General features: G+C 36.2%; 1 protein-coding gene across 7 annotated transcripts in view; it reads left to right on the top strand.

Annotated features, from left to right (window-relative positions):
- PCMTD1 (protein-L-isoaspartate (D-aspartate) O-methyltransferase domain containing 1) overlaps window positions 1–11,538 on the top strand; it is an 82,835-nt gene extending 71,297 nt beyond the window's left edge. For 6 of the 7 annotated variants that reach the window (XM_077942721.1, XM_015145338.3, XM_015145339.3 and 3 more), the window contains one exon: window positions 8,418–11,538. In XM_077942721.1, the coding sequence (XP_077798847.1) occupies window positions 8,418–8,785 (368 nt within the window). In that variant the 3' untranslated portion in view covers window positions 8,786–11,538. The remainder of the gene's footprint in view (window positions 1–8,417) is intronic. The other variant, NM_001260718.1, reaches the window with a different exon arrangement.
- Window positions 11,539–17,861: the final 6,323 nt, after the last annotated feature.

Raw genomic sequence — 17,861 nt, 5'->3', positions numbered from 1 at the left:
AAAAGTTTCAAGGAGGGAGTGATCAACGTAATGGAGCAAATGAGAGCTTGAAATGGAGAGGAGAGAGTGGTATTAATTGGTTTGGCTTAGATCATAGTATTTTTAACCATGAGGTAAAATTCTTTACCAAAAAGGAACCTCTTGACTTAGTTTGCCTTTTAAATGAATTTATTTCATAGGAACTTGGGTTTATAGAAAGATACAATTTTATTTTCAGTGTTCATTCTACTCTCTTTTGAGCCGCATGACTTTGGGACATTTGGAGTGTTTTTGAAAATTATATGAAGTAATGTTTGTTTTGTTTTGTTTTTACGATGGAGTCTCACTGTGTCACACAGGCCGTAATGCAGTGGCACGATCTCAGCTCACTGCAGTCTCTGCCTCCTGGGCTCAAGCAATTCTTCTGCTTTGGCCTCCTGAGTAGCTGGGATTACAGGTTCCCACCACCATACCTGGCTAGTTTTTGTATATTTAGTAGAGACAGGGTTTCACAACCCTTACATTAGACCCAACCACCCACCCAGTTTCAGGCAGTGGCGCCAGCCTGCCACCATGAGAGTCTACCTGTAAATATATGGTGAATAGAGCCTAGTCAATGTGTGTGAGTCCCAGACGAAAGTAGGCACATCCCAGAGGAAAAGAGAAAGGAATGACAGCCAAACATGGCCAGCTGCTTTTTATATACCTGAAATATACAAGCCTAGCCATTCCTCCACCCTTAGGAAGAATGTGTGCAGTGATGCAGAGAGGCTGTCATGGCTCTGTGGTGAGTGTTGCTTGCTCAGAGTGTTAGCGGCGTAAATGTTTCTTCAGCTTGAGCTTGGGAGAGTGCTTTGCAAGCATTTTTCTCTAATGGGAGCCACTGTCAAAGGTGATACGTTGACCACTCTTTACAGATTTGTGAGAGTCATAGATTCTGATTCTGTGCTGTTATTGTGATCTCATTTAGAAGGAAGTTAAGCAGTCAGTTCTAAAACAGTTTCAACCTTTCATAATTCGGAAAATGTTAGCAACCAGTTTTCCCAAATATACTTGTTAGTAATCTATACTTTCGCTACTTACAAAAAGGATTTTAATCCATATGTAACAGTCCATATAAAACAAAATTAAAGCTAAAATAAGAATGATAAAAAAACAAAGGATTATCATAAAGGAGACTGGAAACATGAGGTTACTGTGTTGAAATGTTTATTTAAACTTCCCATCTAGTCAAAAACAGGTATCACTGAGACACAGAAAAATATAGGACATCCATTTCTTTCTAGCACCAGAATCAGTGATTATCACTTGGCTGTGTATGCATTATATGATTGTTTCCATGAATTCTACTTTTTAGTAGACTACAGATGCTTCTTGACTTATGGTGGGACTATGGCCAGATAAACCCATTGTAAATCATGAACGTTGTTGAGTGGAAAATGGATTTAATGCTGGTAACACAGAACATGGTCCCCAGCTTAGGATGGTTTGACCTTACTTTGGTTGCAAGAGTGATACTCATTTAGTAGAAACCCGAACCCCATTGTGAGACATAAGGAGCTCCTCAGCGTAAGGTGGGGTTACATCCTGATAAACACATTGTAAAGTGGAAAAATCCTACATTGAACCATTAGAAGTCAGGGACTATCTGTATACTCTATATATTTATGCTATATTAGTACTATTTGCAATAGTAGGCTATACTGTAGTTACCGGTCCCTACTTAAAACTCCTTGCAACAATAATAACAAAACTATTTTCTTCCTAGTTTTCAAACATTAGAATTATAGTTTATGATAATTTTGTTTTAATTATCCTAACTGGATGGGAAGTAATAAAAGGAAGTAATGAAAAAATTTTCTGACACAGCTTGGCTTTGACAGTGGCCCAACCATAAGTGTCATACCTAAGAATGCCTATAGAATCCCTTGTTGATTTCTGTGCAGCAGCTATTTAACTATTTTACTTTGACACTGTTAAAATCTCAGAATTCTATCAGTAGTCATTCTATTTTTTATCTGATCGTTTTCTTGTTTATTTTAGAAGCATTTTGGTTGTAAATATATTTTTATAATAACATAATTCATTAATGACATAGATAATATGCTATGAATGCACAATTTCCATTTTCCCTCATTTTAAGAATTTCAACACAAATCTAAGTAGCTGGTAAGACTGCTATTGGTTGGATTGAATGACATTTGTAACAGTGAATGTAAAATAGGAATAAATTCAATAGAATAGGGTAAAATGGAAAGGAGCCTAAATTAAAAAAAAAATCCATTATACCTCTGAAACATTTACAGACTAAATGATATGTCTAAATATTTCATCAAAATAATCTGGGGTGGTGATGGGAAGAGTGATAATTGTTGAAGCTGAGTGCCCAGATATATGGGAGTTATTAAACCATTGACTCTTTTCTGTGTATACAGTCATCACTCCTTATCCTTGGGGGATATGTTCCATTACCCTCCAGGGGATGCCTGGGCCTGCAAATAGTACAAAATCCTGTATGTATTATGTTTTTTTCTATCTGATAACTGAGGCAGCTGCTAAGTTACTAACAGATGGGTGGTATATATGGTGCAGAAATGGTAGACAGAGGGATGATTCACATCCCAGGCAGGACAGCATGAAATTATACTACACTACTCAGAACAGCTCACAATTTAAAATGTATGAATTGCTTCTTTCTCAAATTTTCCATTTAATATTTTCAGACCTTGGTTGACCGTAGAAAGCAGAAACCGTGGAAGGTGAAACTGCATAAAGGGAGACTACTGTACTTGAAATTCTACAATAAAGAGAAAAGTCATCAGTAACCAACAGTAACTTATAAAAAGTCAGGAATTATGTGAATTTCTAAAAAAAAAAGCTTCATATAGTAATAGAGCATGAAAAAAGTTTTAAAAATTGGTATTTGCCAAAATTTAATAGGATGTATGGAGAATAAGTTTTTGTGGGTGTAGAGAAGTAAGTCAAAATAGCTTGCTGTTGAGAGGACATTATTCCTTAATTGTAGGGAATTAAAATATGAAAGAATGCGACTATAAAAAAAACCAAAAATAATATAGAAATTATTTGCCAAATGTATCTCGTAGTAATCAAATTTCTCATATTAAACAACTTACTAAAGTGGAGTCATAATTTTTCATCTTGATTCGCCACTAATTTTATTACATTTAAAAATCCTGTTTCTTTCTGTGGTTTTTTTTATTGGGGTTGGGGAGAAGACATTCTAAAAAGAAAGATGCATTGTTTAAAGTTCAGGGACAGAAGAGACTTCATAAATTGTTATGAAAAATTGTTTCATAATTGGTGTATATATGCCACATTTTCTTTATCAAGTCTATCACAGATGGGTATTTGTGTTGGTTCCAAGTCTTTGCTATTGTGAACAGTGCTGCAGTAAACATACGTGTGCATGTATGTTTACATGCACAGTGCAATGATTTATAATCCTTTAAGTATATACCCAGTAATGGGATTCCTAGGTCAAATGATATTTCTGGTTCTAGATCCCTGAGGAATTGCCACACTGTCTTCCACAATGATTGAACTAATTTACACTCCCACCAACAGTGTAAAAGCATTCCTATTTCTCCACATCCTCGCCGGCTTCTGTTGTTTCCTGACTTTTTAATGATCGCCATTCTAACTGGCTGGAGGTGGTATCTCATTGTAGTTTTGATTTGCATTTCTCTAATGACCAGTGATCATGAGCTTTTTTTCATATGTTTGTTGGCCGCATAAATGTATTCTTTTGAGAAGTGTCTGTTCATATCCTTTGCTCATTTTTTGATGGGGTTTGTTTGTTTCTTGTAAATTTGTTCAAATTCTTTGTAGATTCTGGATATTAGACCTTTGTCAGATGGATAGATTGCAAAAATTTTCTCCCATTCTATAGGTTGCCTGTTTACTGTAATGATAGTTTCTTTTGCTGTGCAGAAGCTCTTTAGCTTAATTTGATCCCGTTTGTCAGTTTTTTCATTTGTTGCCATTGCTTTTGGTGTTTTAGTCATGAAGTCTTTGTCCATCCTTATGTCCTGAATGGTATTGCCTAGGTTTTCTTCTAGGGTTTTTATGGTTTTATGTTTTATGTTTAAGTCTTTAATCCATCTTGAGTTGATTTTTGTGTAAAGTGTAAGGAAGGTGTGCAGTTTCAGTTTTCTGCATATGGCTAGCCAGTTTTTCCAACACCATTTATTAAGTAGGGAATCTGTTCCCCATTGCTTGTTTTTGTTAGGTTTGTCAAAGATCAGATGGTTGTAGATGTGTAGTGTTATTTCTGAGGCCTCTGTTTTGTTCCATTGGTCTGTATATGTGTTTTGGTACCAGTACCATTGGTTACTGTAGTCTTGTAGTATAGTTTGAAGTCATGTAGTGTGATGCCTCCAGCTTTGTTCTTTTTGTTTAAGATTGTTTTGGCTATGCAGGCTCTTTTTGGGTTCTATATGAAGTTTAAAGTAGTTTTTTCCAATTCTGTGAAGAAAGTCAATGGTAGCTTGATGGGGATAGCATTGAATCTATAAATTATTTTGGACAGTATGGCCATTTTCATGATATTGATTCTCCTATCCATGAGCATGGAATGTTTTTCCATTTGTTTGTGTCCTCTGTTATTTCCTTGAGCAGTGGTTTGTAGTTCTTCTTGAAGAAGTCCTTCACATCCCTTGTAAGTTGGATTCCTAGATATTTCATTCTCTTAGTAGCTGTTGTGAATGGGAGTTCACTCATGATTTGGCTCTCTGTTTGTCTGTTACTTTAGGAGTTCTTGATGTATAGGAATGCTTGTGATTTTTGCACATTGAATTGTATCCTGGGACTTTGCTAAAGTTGCTTATCAGCTTCAGGAGATTTTGGGCTGAGATGATGGGGTTTTCTAAGTATACAATCATGTCATCTGCAAACAGAGACAATTTGACTTACTTTCTTCCTATTTGAGTACCCTTTATTTCTTTCTCTTATCTGATTGCTCTGGCCAGAACTTCCAATATTATGTTGAATAGGAGTGGTGAGAGAGGACATCGTTGTCTTGTGCTGGTTTTCAAAGAGAATGCTTCCAGTTTTTGCCTATTCAGTATGATATTGGCTGTGGGTTTGTCATAAATATCTCTTATTATTTTGAGATATGTTCCATCAATGTCAAATTTGTTGAGTTTTTTTAGCATGAAGGAGTGTGGAATTTTGTCAAAGGCCTTTTCTGCATCTATTGAGATAGTCATACGGTTTTTGTTGTTGGTTCTGTTTATGTGATGGATTACATTTATTGATTTGCATATGTTAAACCATCTTTGCATCCCAGGGATAAAGCAGACTTGATCATGGTGGATAAGCTTTTTAATGTGCTGCTGGATTTGGTTTGCCAGTATTTTATTGAGGATTTTCCCATCGATGTTCATCAGGGATATTGACCTGAAATTTTCTTTTTTTGTTGTGTCTCTACCAGGTTTTGGTATCAGGATGATGCTGGCCTCGTAAAATGAGTTAGGGAGGATTCCCTCTTTTTCTATTTAAATTTAAAATAAGTTTTCCTAGCAGTCAGGATTAGTATTGTCTCATCTGTTAAATCCTAATCTCATAACTGGAGGCATTGGAAACAAGGTACTCTTAAGGAATAGACAATATGGAGGATGTTTGAATAATTAGGACTGAGACTTATCTAAAAGGTTTTGTGTCAGTCAAAAGAACTTTTTAATTTTATTTTTAAAATTTTTTGAGACAGGGTCTCACTCTGTTACCCAGGCTGTAGTGCAGTGGCATGACCATGGCTCACTGCAGCCTTGACCTACCCAGGCTCAGATGATCCTCCCATCTCAACCTACTGAGTAGCTGGGACTACAGGCATGTACCACCATGCCCGGCTAATTTTTCTTTTTTTTTTGTAGAGACAGGATTTCACCATGTTGTCCAGACTGGTCTCAAGATTATGGGCTCAAGTGATCCGTCTGCCTCAGCCTCTCAAAGTGCTGGGATTACAGGCTTGAGCCATTGTGCCTGGCCCAAAAGAACTTTTAAATGACGCTCACATGACTGCTACTTTAGGAGTTCTGAGTGTTAGCAGCTACTAAAGTCAAGTCTGAATCTTTTTCCATGCTGGGTCCAGTTGGTCTTGATAAATTTCAGGTATTCCTCTGATGATTTAGGATTGAAAGATACATCGCTGGAATAGCATGCAGTATTGGCAAAGGAAGAACATAATTACAGTGTTGACAGAGAATACCAGTAACAGAAAAATTCAAGAGCCAAGATCAGCTGAAAAGACTGATACAGTTTCTATTTCCTAGCTCCTTTATAATTTCTAAAACTTTAGGGTAGATTTATTCTTCACTCTGTTCCTTTACAGAGCTCTCTCAGGCTTAGTTCTGGGTGCTTTCCTCTACTCTTGGTCTTTGCATGTCACGATGGGCTGCTGACATGGGATTAGCATCTCCAGCCCCGACCTTGCCCCTGAGCTCCAGAGTCGTGATCTTATGGTGGCTTATGGTGGGAAAGGCAGCATACCCTCTGCAGTCAAAACCTGCATTCAGTACGTAATCTCCTAACATTGAGTTATTACTTGTAAAACATTGAAAATGGTGACGAGTATGACATTGTAGTTGTTAATTATCTCTGAAATCTCCACTTTGGATAAATGATAGACAATTCACATCTAACACAAACTAAGTACATTTTAAAATTTTCTTCTCAACCTGTTCTCTCCTCTGTCTTTGTCATGTCAGTAACTGATACCAGCATCTGCCCAGTTGCTCAGGCCAAAACCTTAGATGTTTTCCTTGATTATTTTTTTCCCTCTCTCATCCCCTACAGCCAATCCGTTTCCATCCTATCTTCAGAATGTATTATACCTGGAATTTGTCCATCTCTCCCATCTATACTGCCACTCTCCATTAGAGTGTGTTCATATTTCAAGTGGATTACCAAAGTATTCCGGCTATTCTCATGCTCCGAACTTCATCTGCACTAGCCTTCCTTCAGCTCCTTTAACATGCTAAGCTCGTTTACCTTTTAGGGCTCTGCTGTTCCCTCTGCCTCCAAGATGTTTACATGGCTGTTACATCATCTAGATCTTAGCTAGGACATGATCTTCTCAGGGAGACCTTTATGACCACCCAATAGAAAGCAACCAGGGCTAGGTGTGGTGGCTCGTGCCTGTAATCCCAGCACTTTGGGAGGCCAAGGCGGGTGGATCACAAGGTCAGGAGATTGAGACCATCCTGACTAACACAGTGAAACCCCATCGCTACTAAAAATACAAAAAATTAGCCAGGCGTGGTGGCACACGCCTGTAGGCCCAGCTACTCAGGATGCTGAGGGAGGAGAATCACTTGGACCCGGGAGGCGGAGATTACAGTAGCTGAGATCACTCCACTGCACTACAGCCTGGTGACAGAGCAAAGCTCTTGTCTCAAAACAAAAAAGAAAGAAACCAGAACCCCACTTTTTCTGTCATATCATTGATGTTTTGTTTTTTTTCTTGTATTCCTTATTTTTCTTCTTTATAATTGATTTTTGTTTACCAACTCCTCCCTGATTATGTAAGTTGCATAAGTGCAGGGAGTGCAGACTTGGTGATCTAAATCATCCAGTGTGTCTACATGGGTTCTTTAACAGTGCCTGGCAGATATAGGTTAATACTTACTTATTGATGAATGTTAAACAACTTAGTGAACAATTTTGGAAAATGGGCAGAGCAGATGGTTTTTGTTCATTTTTACATATAGAGGGCCGGGCATGATGGCTTACACCTGTAACCTCAATATTTGGGGAGGCTGAGATGAGAGGCTCACATGAGCTCAGGAGTTAAAGAGACCTGCCTAGGCAACATAGTAAGATTCCCTCTCTACAAATAATTAAAAAATTATCCAGGTGTGCTGGCGTGCACTTCCGTCCCAGCTACTTGGGAGGCTGAGGCAGGAGGATCACCTGAGCCTGGGTGGTTGAGGCTCCAGTAAACCATGATTGTGCCACTACACAATCAGCCTGGGCTACAGTGAGACCTTGTTTCAAAACAAAGAAACAAAAACTATATAGGGGATGGGATCTCACTTCTGTTGTTATGAATAGATAGTACTTTTCGTATGATTTATACATCAAAAAGTATAAAAGATATGCAGGATAGTCTCTCTCCTGCTCTTGTCTCCTAATTATTTCATGGTCATGTACCCTGTTTCTAAATTCTTACGCTTCCAGAGAACTTTTATGCATATAAATGCCAACACACAAACACACACACGCCCCTGTACATTTTAACTTCTGTGCTATCCATTGGTCCTTGGCATATGATGACTACTCCGAAACCTTTGTTAGATGAAAGGTAGAGTTTTTATATTTTGTGTATTTTCTAAAATGTGCTAAGAAACACGTTTTGTTTTATGTAAAAAAGTGAACAATAGATTAATGTTTTCTTTCTTGTGTTTTGTGTTTGTTTTTAGCTCCCTGTGCTGTCAGGAATCTACAGGACTTGGCTCGTATTTACATTCGACGCACACTTAGAAATTTCATAAATGATGAGATGCAGGCCAAGGGGATTCCTCAAAGGGCTCCACCCAAAAGGAAAAGAAAGAGAGTTAAACAGAGAATTAACACTTACGTATTTGTGGGTAATCAGCTTATTCCTCAGCCTCTAGACAGTGAGGAGGATGAAAAAATGGAAGAAGATAACAAAGAAGAGGAAGAAAAAGATCACAGTGAAGCGATGAAGCCAGAGGAGCCACCTCAAAATTTACTGAGAGAAAAAATCATGAAGCTGCCCCTCCCTGAATCTTTAAAAGCTTACTTGACATATTTTAGAGACAAATAACTTAGATCAAGAAGAAAGAATGCCTACTGATAATTCCTTTAGTCTTGAAAATGTAGCATTTGTTAGGAGTTAAAAGAATTACTTCTTTCATCAGAGCAAATTATAGTGGAAAAAAATTATCACTTGTTTCTGTCAGTAACACAAATGATGTATTCAGTGAATAAAAGAATCCCTTTTATAAAATCTATTTTTCTTTAAATCTTGGTAAAATGTTGTTTTAGCTTAGAGTGGTTTCAAAGTGGAATGCAACAGTAGTCAAGACTTGTGTACTATAAATCCTTTTCTGATTCCTTACAGATTTGTAGTGGTGAGGGTTAGATTTAATTTTATATAAGGTTTAAATAATTGTTAAGCTTATATAACCTGATCTGAATTGCAGTTGTTTGCATTTCCTCTATGAAAACTTCATTTATCTAATAAGGAAATCAAATGCTTTGTAGACCTATTTACCTTATTTGTGTTGCAATCACTGTTGCTGGGTTGCTGTATATATATTCCGGGCAATACATGAGTGCAATAACAATACAAGATATTGAATAATTTAGCTTTAAAAAAATCCCACAAATTTTATGAAATTTTACAGCCCTGCTACTTCTGCTTTTGAATCTCTTACCAAAAGACATGGGTAAAATATCTGCTTCTCTCATAGAGATTTTAAGAGCACAGCAAGTGAATTATTAAAATAGAAAGTATATACTTAATACAACTCTTTATATGGACCCTTTACATTTTCAGTATTTAAAGAAAGGTTATCTCAACTCTCTAGAATTTTAAAAGTATATTTAGAATTGTTTTTTCTGTAGTTCACCATATAAAGTATTTGGTTTTTTAAAAAAAGCAAAACCATTGTTTTGTGTGACTCTTGATAGGACACAGAATGAGTGAATAAGCATGAGTGAGGCCACTTTCTTGGATGGCTGTAAGTAGCAGGGCCAGGGTGGACCTGGTCAGCGGATGCACTTTAGCAGATGGAACTTCTAGTTTATCTGAATATTTATCTTTGACAAGGTAGGGCTGAGCCTACATTTGCTTTGGATCTTTCTAGTATAAGAAATATTCACAGAAATTGTATGTAGATACCCTTTGTTTTGAAAATCCTGTTGAGAATCATAATGTAATCTTTGGGACCTATGCCCTGTTCATTTCACTTCTTCCCATATTTTTTGTGTTTCTTTTGGTAAAACTATAATGGTTTTCGTTTTTTACTTAATGTCACACAATTAAACTGTCCATATTTGAACTTTATTGTAGCTTATGAATGATAAAAAACAGGTAGTAACTACCATTGTTTGTTTGTTTTCCTAATAAGGCCTGAAAACAGCCATTCCGGGTTAAGAAAGTGTACAATGTAACATATTTGCTACAGTTACATGGCTTATATATTTCTTAAAGGGAAAAATTTGAGAGTATCATGGACTACCACCAGCATTATTATTATAGTAGTTGCTCAGATTTGGTTAAGGAAGCCCAATCAATGTATAGTGAAAGGATTATTACCTCTCTGCTAAGAATCAGATATTGTTTCAAAAATCTCAGCTCCAGTAATCCCACAATCCCACAGCATCTAAAAACAAGTGGTTGTGATCATGTAAGCACGAAATTGTTCCAAGTAAGTGAGGATATTTTAGTTACGTGAAAGACAGTTTCATGGAAGGTGTTTGTTTTATACCAGTGGCTGGGATGGTAGATTTGGGGTTATTTCTACAGTTATTCTTAGATGATTACTAAACTGTTAAGAAATGCCCCATATCATTTGTATCTAGGAAAGAAAAAAAATCAGTTTCATACTGTTTTCATCTGTCAGAAATGTTCATTTTATTTTGAATTAAATGCGGCTTTTGAAGTTACCTTGAATTCCTGGTGACCACATGTTTTTATCTGGAAAACCTGGAGAAAGTTATCTGTCCCATCTCCCCTGCTTTTTTTAAAAAAATTTTTTGGTTGGAGCTGCTGTTTAGGTGATGCTTTTACTATGTAGGAGAGAGTTTTTGTTAAGGATATATTTGAAGATTGACTTTTCCATATTGTCTTTTATTCTTTGACCTTGGCAAAGTGTACAGTAGATTTTCATGATCTTTGCATATTTCTTGTCATTGAAGTGTATCTTTTATGTTTTTAAATGCATTCATTTTACACTTGTGACTTTATCATTGACTTTAAGAGGTAGAAATAAAAAATGAAAATTAGAGCTAAAGCCTTTTTATCTATTAATGCAGATAGAATAAGAATATTTTGGGTTTGTGTTTTTTTTAAATGAATTTATGTTTACTTGAGTATGGAAAATTATGCTTTATAGGTGGAAAATTAGTAAATAAAGATTAAGTAAAAGTAAGTGAAAATGATGGGGAATACAGTGATGGAATTTTATAGCCAGATAAAACAACAAGTATCATCTAATTTGGGTGTTTATTTTGCAGATGAGAAAACAGACCTAGAACTGTGGCATGTTTTGCCTGAAACATAGTGAGTTAGAGACAGGGCCTAAGATAGCTTCCAGCATCAGATTAATCCCAAGAAGCCATCAGCAACCTCAGAGCTACCCAAGAAGATAATTTAAATATATATTGCTTATTGGTCAATATATTTGGTTCTTAATAAAGAAAAATGTTAAAATAGCATACATAGTGGTAAAATACAATACAAAAAGTGTGTGTTGATTTCTAGCTGTTTGAGATGATAAAAGTGAAGCAAAGCCTGTTAAATCATTGGAAGACTTGGAAAATTATTTTAAATAAACAATTACGTATAATTAAGCATTATTCTCCCATGGCCTGACTTTTATGTTTGTCTTCTTCTTTTTAAATATAGGCAATCTCAGTATACCTATGGATATGCTCAATTATGGCATACAGTTGTCTTTATTTGGACATCTCACTGTCTTGACTATTGCCATCTCTGAAGAGTATGGAAGTTTTTTAAAATTTATTTTTATGAAATATTCAGTAGATAGGGAAATTTATAAAATATGAAGTATAAGAAATAATTTAGTGTACATGTAGGTACATATGTGTGTACCCATTAGGTTCAACTGATAGCTTTACAGTCTCTTGTGTGCCCCTTCCCAACCACATCTTAATCCCTCCCTGCTCAGGAGGCGGGATTTTGTGTTTATCATAATCTGCCTTTTGTTCTCAATTTATCACATGCCTGCATCCCCTAACAATGTATTTGGCTTCATACATGCTAGGATCCTACTGTATGCATTCGGCAGCTCTCTTTTTCACATTACCTTTCTGCGATTGCCCCATGTCGTATGTTGTTCTGTTACATTCACACTTCACAGTTTATTCTACTGTTGGTGGACATTTTTTGTCCCCTCAATAGTTCAGTTGTGAGCATTCTTTTATGTCTTGTGACATGTGTGAGTCTGCTTAGAGTTCACATCTAGGAGTAGAATTACTGGGTCGTAGGAAATCATTTCTATTCACTTTTACCTAGGTGGTGCAAATTTGTTTCCCAAATAGTTTAACAGTATGTTAAACAGTATGTTTCTTCTAGCAATGTTTAAATATCCCAGTTATTCCACATCTTCACCTACACATGACAGACTTTTGCCTGTTTGGCAGTGTGAAATATCTTCTTAGGGAACTTTGTAACTCATGAAGGTTATTTATTAAGGGGGTTTTATCTACAAGTGTTTCTTGGTTTTCTGCAAAGTGCCGTTCAAGTCTTTTGTAAAATTTTTTATTGAGTAATTTCTTTTAAAAAATTGTTTTGTGGGATTTCCTTTTGCAGTCTAGATATTATTCCACTGTCAATTATATGTGTTGCAAGTATCTTTTCTCAGTTTATGGTTTCTTACTCTGTTTATGATGTTTTTTGATGAATTGACATTTTCAATTTTAATTGCCAGATTCATCTTCCTTCACCCTTAGTCTCAAGGTCATGGAAATATTAACCTATATTTTCTTACAGAAGGTCTGTGATTTTGCATTTCACATTTAAATCTGCACAATAGCTGGAATTGATCTTTGTGTATGGTGAGAAATAATAGTCCGGTTTCTTTTTTTACTTTATTGATCAACTGTTTGAGAACCATCTTTTGAAAATTTTTTTTTTCTTCTCTGATGTGCAGTGTTAACTTTGTCGTAAGTTTTCATGTATTTTTGATGTGTGTCTAGGCTTTCTTTTCTGTTTTATTAGTCAGATCATATAACCCAGTGCCAACACTACACAATTTTATTTACTGGAGGTTTACAATAATTCTTGATCTAGTACGATAAATCCCTTCACTTTATATGCTAGGAGTTTCTTGAACTTGTAGACTGTAGACTTTAAATTTCACAATTGGCTTCTCAGATTACATACACGCACACACACTCCTCTTTGGGAGTTCCTTGGGAATCACTTTGAATTTATAGATCAGTTTATGCAAGAATCAACATGTTTATGATAGGGAGTCCCCCAGTCCATGAATATGGCACCTCTTTTTTCTTAGACCTTATTAAGTATGGTTTGGCTGTAAGGTCTAATATCTTTTGTCACATTTGGTTGCAGATATTTTATATTTTTCAGTGATGTAGTTTATTAAAATTGTATGTTATTCCTTTAATTGTTTTTATACATTAATTAAATCCAATACTATCTCTTTTGATTATTTTAGTTTTTTTATAGGAAATCATATATTTGAATAAATTTTATACAGTTTTATTTTTTTCCCTCCTGGTTTTTTTATTTTGCCAGATTTGCCAGTTGTGGCCTCCAGTATAACTGAATAGTGATGAGCAAGAGCAGCCTTATTTGTTTATTAATTTTAATTTTTTTATTTTTCCATAGGTTATTGGGGTAAAGGTGGTATTTGGTTACATGAGTGAGTTCTTTAGTGGTGCTTTGTGAGATTTTGGTGCACCCATCACCAGAGCAGTATACACTGCACCCTATTTGTAGTCTTTTATTCCTCACCCTCCCTCCCGTCCTGACCTCCATGTTCCCAAAGTCCATTTTATCATTCTTATGCCTTTGCATCCTCATAGCTTAGTTCCCACATATCAGTGAGAACATAGATGTTCTCGTGGTATTTGATTTTCCATTTCTGAGTTACTTCCCTTAGAATAATAATCTCCAGTCTCATCCAGGTTGCTGCAAATGCCATTAAAATTCCTTTTTATAGCTCAGTAGTATTCCATCGTATATATATACACCACAGTTTATCCACCCATTGATTGATGGGCATTTAGGTTGGTCCATGATTTTGCAATTGTGAATTGTGCTGCTATAAACATGCGTGTGCAAGTATCTTTTTTGTATAACGACTTCTTTTCCTCTGGTAATACCCAGTAGTGGGATTGCTGGATCAAATGGTAGTTCTACTTTTAGTTCTTTAAGGAATCTCCACACTCTTTTCCATAGTGGCTGTACTAGTTTACATTCCCACCAGCAGTGTAGAAGTGTTCCCTGATAACCGCATCCACAGCAGTATCTACTGTTTGTTTATTATGGCCATTCTTGCAGGAGTAAGGTGGTATCGCATTGTGGTTATGATTTGCATTTCCCTAATCATTAGTGATGTTGAGCTTTTTTTTCACGTTTTCATGTTTGTTGGCCATTTGTGCATCTTCTTTTGAGAATTATCTATTCATGTCCTTAGCCTACTTTTTGATGGGATTTTTTTTTTCTTACTGATTTGTTTGAGTTCGTTGGAGATTCTGGATATTAGTCATTTGTTAGACACAGAGATTGTGAAGATTTTCTCCCACTCTGTGGGTTGTCTATTTACTCTGCTGACTGTTCCTTTTGCCGTGCAAAAGCTCTTTAAGTCCCAGCTATTTATCTTTGTTTTTATTGCATTTGCTTTGGGTTCTTAGTCATGAAATCCTTGCCTATGCCAATGTCTAGAAGGGTTTTTCCAGTGTTATCTTCTAGAATTTTTATAGTTTCAGGTCTTAGATTTAAGTCCTTAATCCATCTTGAGTTGATTTTTGTATAAGATGAGAAAAGAGGACCCAGTTTCATTCTCCTACATGTGGCTAGCTGATTATCCCAGCACTATTTGCTGAAAAGGGTGTCCTTTCCCCACTTTGTTTTTGTTTGCTTTGTCAAAGATCAGTTGTCTGTAAGTATTCTGGTTTATTTTTCTGAGTTCTCTATTCCATTCCATTGGTTTATGTGCCTGATTTTATGCCAGTACCATGCTGTTTTGGTGACTGCTGCCTTATAGTATAGTTTGAAATCAAGTAGTGTGACGCCTCCAGATTTGTTCTTTTTGCTTAGTGTTGCTTTGGCTATATGGACTCTTTTTTGGTTCCATATGGATTTTAGAATTGTTTTTTCTAATACTGTGAAGAATGATGGTGGAGCCTTATTTCTTATTTTACTGCCTTTGTATCTTTATTTTTAAGTAAATAGCTTGGTGTGTTTATTTCTGTCTGCTTTAAAAATTTTACTTGACATTGTTAATATTCTTGTCTTGGCACAGTTAATTTTCTGTAGTTTGATATAATGTGCCTGGGTATGAATATCTTTTCATTTATTCTGCCTATTCTTGTAGCTGTGTGGGTTCGTCTCTTTCATCAGTTCTAGAAATTCTTGGCCATGTTTTTTCTTACAAATATCATCTCAACTTTATATTTCTCAGCATTGAAATCTAGATTTCCTTAGATAGTATCTTCCTATCACGAATCTTCTCTTTAGTTGCTTTAAATCTGCTGTTAAACCCTTACATTGAGTTCTAATATTTGTTATATTTAAATTTGTAGTTCTATATTTTCAAGTCTGCCTAGTTGTTTTATAGTCTTCTACTCTTTATTGTGTTCAATTCTGTAAACATACTGCCTAATTCTATTCTATGTTGGATTCCAGTATCTGAACGCTTAAAGTGGGCTCATGCTCATAAGGTTTGATGGCTAGCTTTCATAACACTGTTTGTTTCTTTTGTATTTTGTGGGTTTTGACTGAGCTTGTTTTGTAAACTGTGGGAATTATTATAGGCCCCAGGTTGTTTTTGCCAGGAGCACTGCCAACTTATGACCTTTATAAATGCTCCACTTAAAGTTTTTTGTACCATTCAAGTAGAGTTGCCCGAAAATCCATGTAAAGGCTATCTTGGAGGTACCACGCCTCCAGGAAGATTTGTTTGCTGCCTCCCCATAGCAAACTTTGAAATAGGTCATTTTCCTTGTGTCTTCTGGTTTGTGTAGTGAGTGGGTGGAAGTGGAGGCAGGGGGCAGAATTATTTCTAGTTCATCCTTAAGATGTGGCTGTGGCTTTATGCAGGAGATTTTTGAAATAAGACTCTCTCCTAAGAAAGGACTTTTCTTTTTCCTGTATCCCTGCTACTCCAGTTCCTGCAGTTCCTTTTCACATGGTTGGGCAGACAGTCTCAAGCTGCACCGACCTTCATTGTTTACCCACTTGACTGGCTACTCATGTCCACTTCATTTTTTGGATTCTTGTATACATCTTACTGATTTCCTCAGTAATAGCACATTGATGCATTTATACAATTTTAAAAGTATTTTAATAAATCTAGCACATTTAGTCGTTTTCAGCTGGAAAGTTGTCCTAAGTCATTGTCCAGAAGGACTTGTGATCATGAGCAGGGTCATGCCTTGCAGTTCTTAGTCCTGTACTGACAGTTGGTAATCAGTAGATTTTCTTTTTTTTTCATTCAACATAAGTTTAGATTTCTAAAGTGGAAAGTTTTTTGTATTTTTTTTTTCCAGTAAAAAAAAATGCATTATGGGCTGGGTTCGGTGGCTCACGCTTGTAATCTCAGCACTTTGGGAGGCCAAGGCGGGCAGATCACAAGGTCAGGAGATTGAGACCATCCTGGTCAACATGGTGAAACCCCGTCTCTACTAAAATACAAAAAATTAGCCAGGTGTGGTGGCGGGCGCCTGTAATCCCAGCTACTCAGGAGACTGAGGCAGGAGAATCACTTGAATCTGGGAGGCAGAGGTTGCGGTGAGCTGAGATCGCGCCATTGCACTCTAGCCTGGCAACAGAGTGAGACTCCATCTCAGAAAACAAGAAAACTTTATGAATGCAAGATTTTTTTAAAATAATTTGAACTGACAACAAAGCACAAAAACTTGCAGGATTTCTTTCCTTCGACCTAATTCGTATACACCCTTAGCTCAATGACTTTTAGAACTTCATGTCTTGCCCTTATTTCCCTCCCAAACTTACATATTTCTGAGCCCCTACCCTTTTTAAGTCTGCTTTATGAATGCAAGATATTTTTATATTTTATATTGTTTATTTTTTTTGTTTTTTATATTTTGAATTGCAAACAAGGCACAAACCTGCAGGTCTTGTCTATGTCCTCCAAATCACAGGCACTGCCAAGAACATAGTGATTGTTGGGGGGGATTTAAAGGAATAAATTTCCTTTATTGGCTTTGTTGGTATACTTGGACAATAAAAGTCACGTGAACAATGTCAAACGTAAAGTTTAAATCATTTTTGTTCATGGAGATTAGTTTTTTTAGCTCTTTTTACATCTTAATCTCCCCAGAATCACATATTTAGATGTGAACATTTTGCCAAAAGAGGGCAGTATTCGCCTACAGTAGAATGTAAAGGGACTGAAAAATTTCTGCAGAGAGATGAACTTATTTTGCTCCTGACATTGGTCTACTAGTCTGATCATCTGGGATTGACCATGCAAGTTTTAATTTGTTTTCTATTACTTTTATGTATTTAAAACATTTTTGTTTGAAAATGTTAGTCTTATAAAGCCAAAAATCTGTTTTAAAATACCTTCTTACAGAATGACCAAAAAGTAGATGTTTCCATATTTATTAAGTTTTCACACACATCTGCAACGAGGGGCTGCTCACTTCAGGGAAACATGACCAGTTCAAACTGCTGATGAAAAGTCTGCAGCCAGCAGGGCCACTGCTGCCAGCGTGTCCTGAGGGAGCTCACACCTGTTTGACTTTACATATACATACTTAGGTTTGTCCATCAGTTGTCTCCTCTTCAAGGAGGTATGTGAGTTCGTGGATTTAAGCATATAAATTTAAATGTTAAATATTAAAAGAAGAAATCAGAAGTAGCCCGTTTGAGTCTTACATGAGTGAAATGTGTTGAGTTTCAGAAGCAGAATATATTGAAGGAAATGAAACCATTTTTT

The sequence above is a fragment of the Macaca mulatta genome, chromosome 8 (genome assembly GCF_049350105.2).
Source record: "Macaca mulatta isolate MMU2019108-1 chromosome 8, T2T-MMU8v2.0, whole genome shotgun sequence".
Taxonomy (NCBI): domain Eukaryota; kingdom Metazoa; phylum Chordata; class Mammalia; order Primates; family Cercopithecidae; genus Macaca; species Macaca mulatta.
The sequence above is the reverse complement of the archived record's forward strand: the minus strand, read 5'-3'. Positions and strand labels throughout refer to the sequence as shown.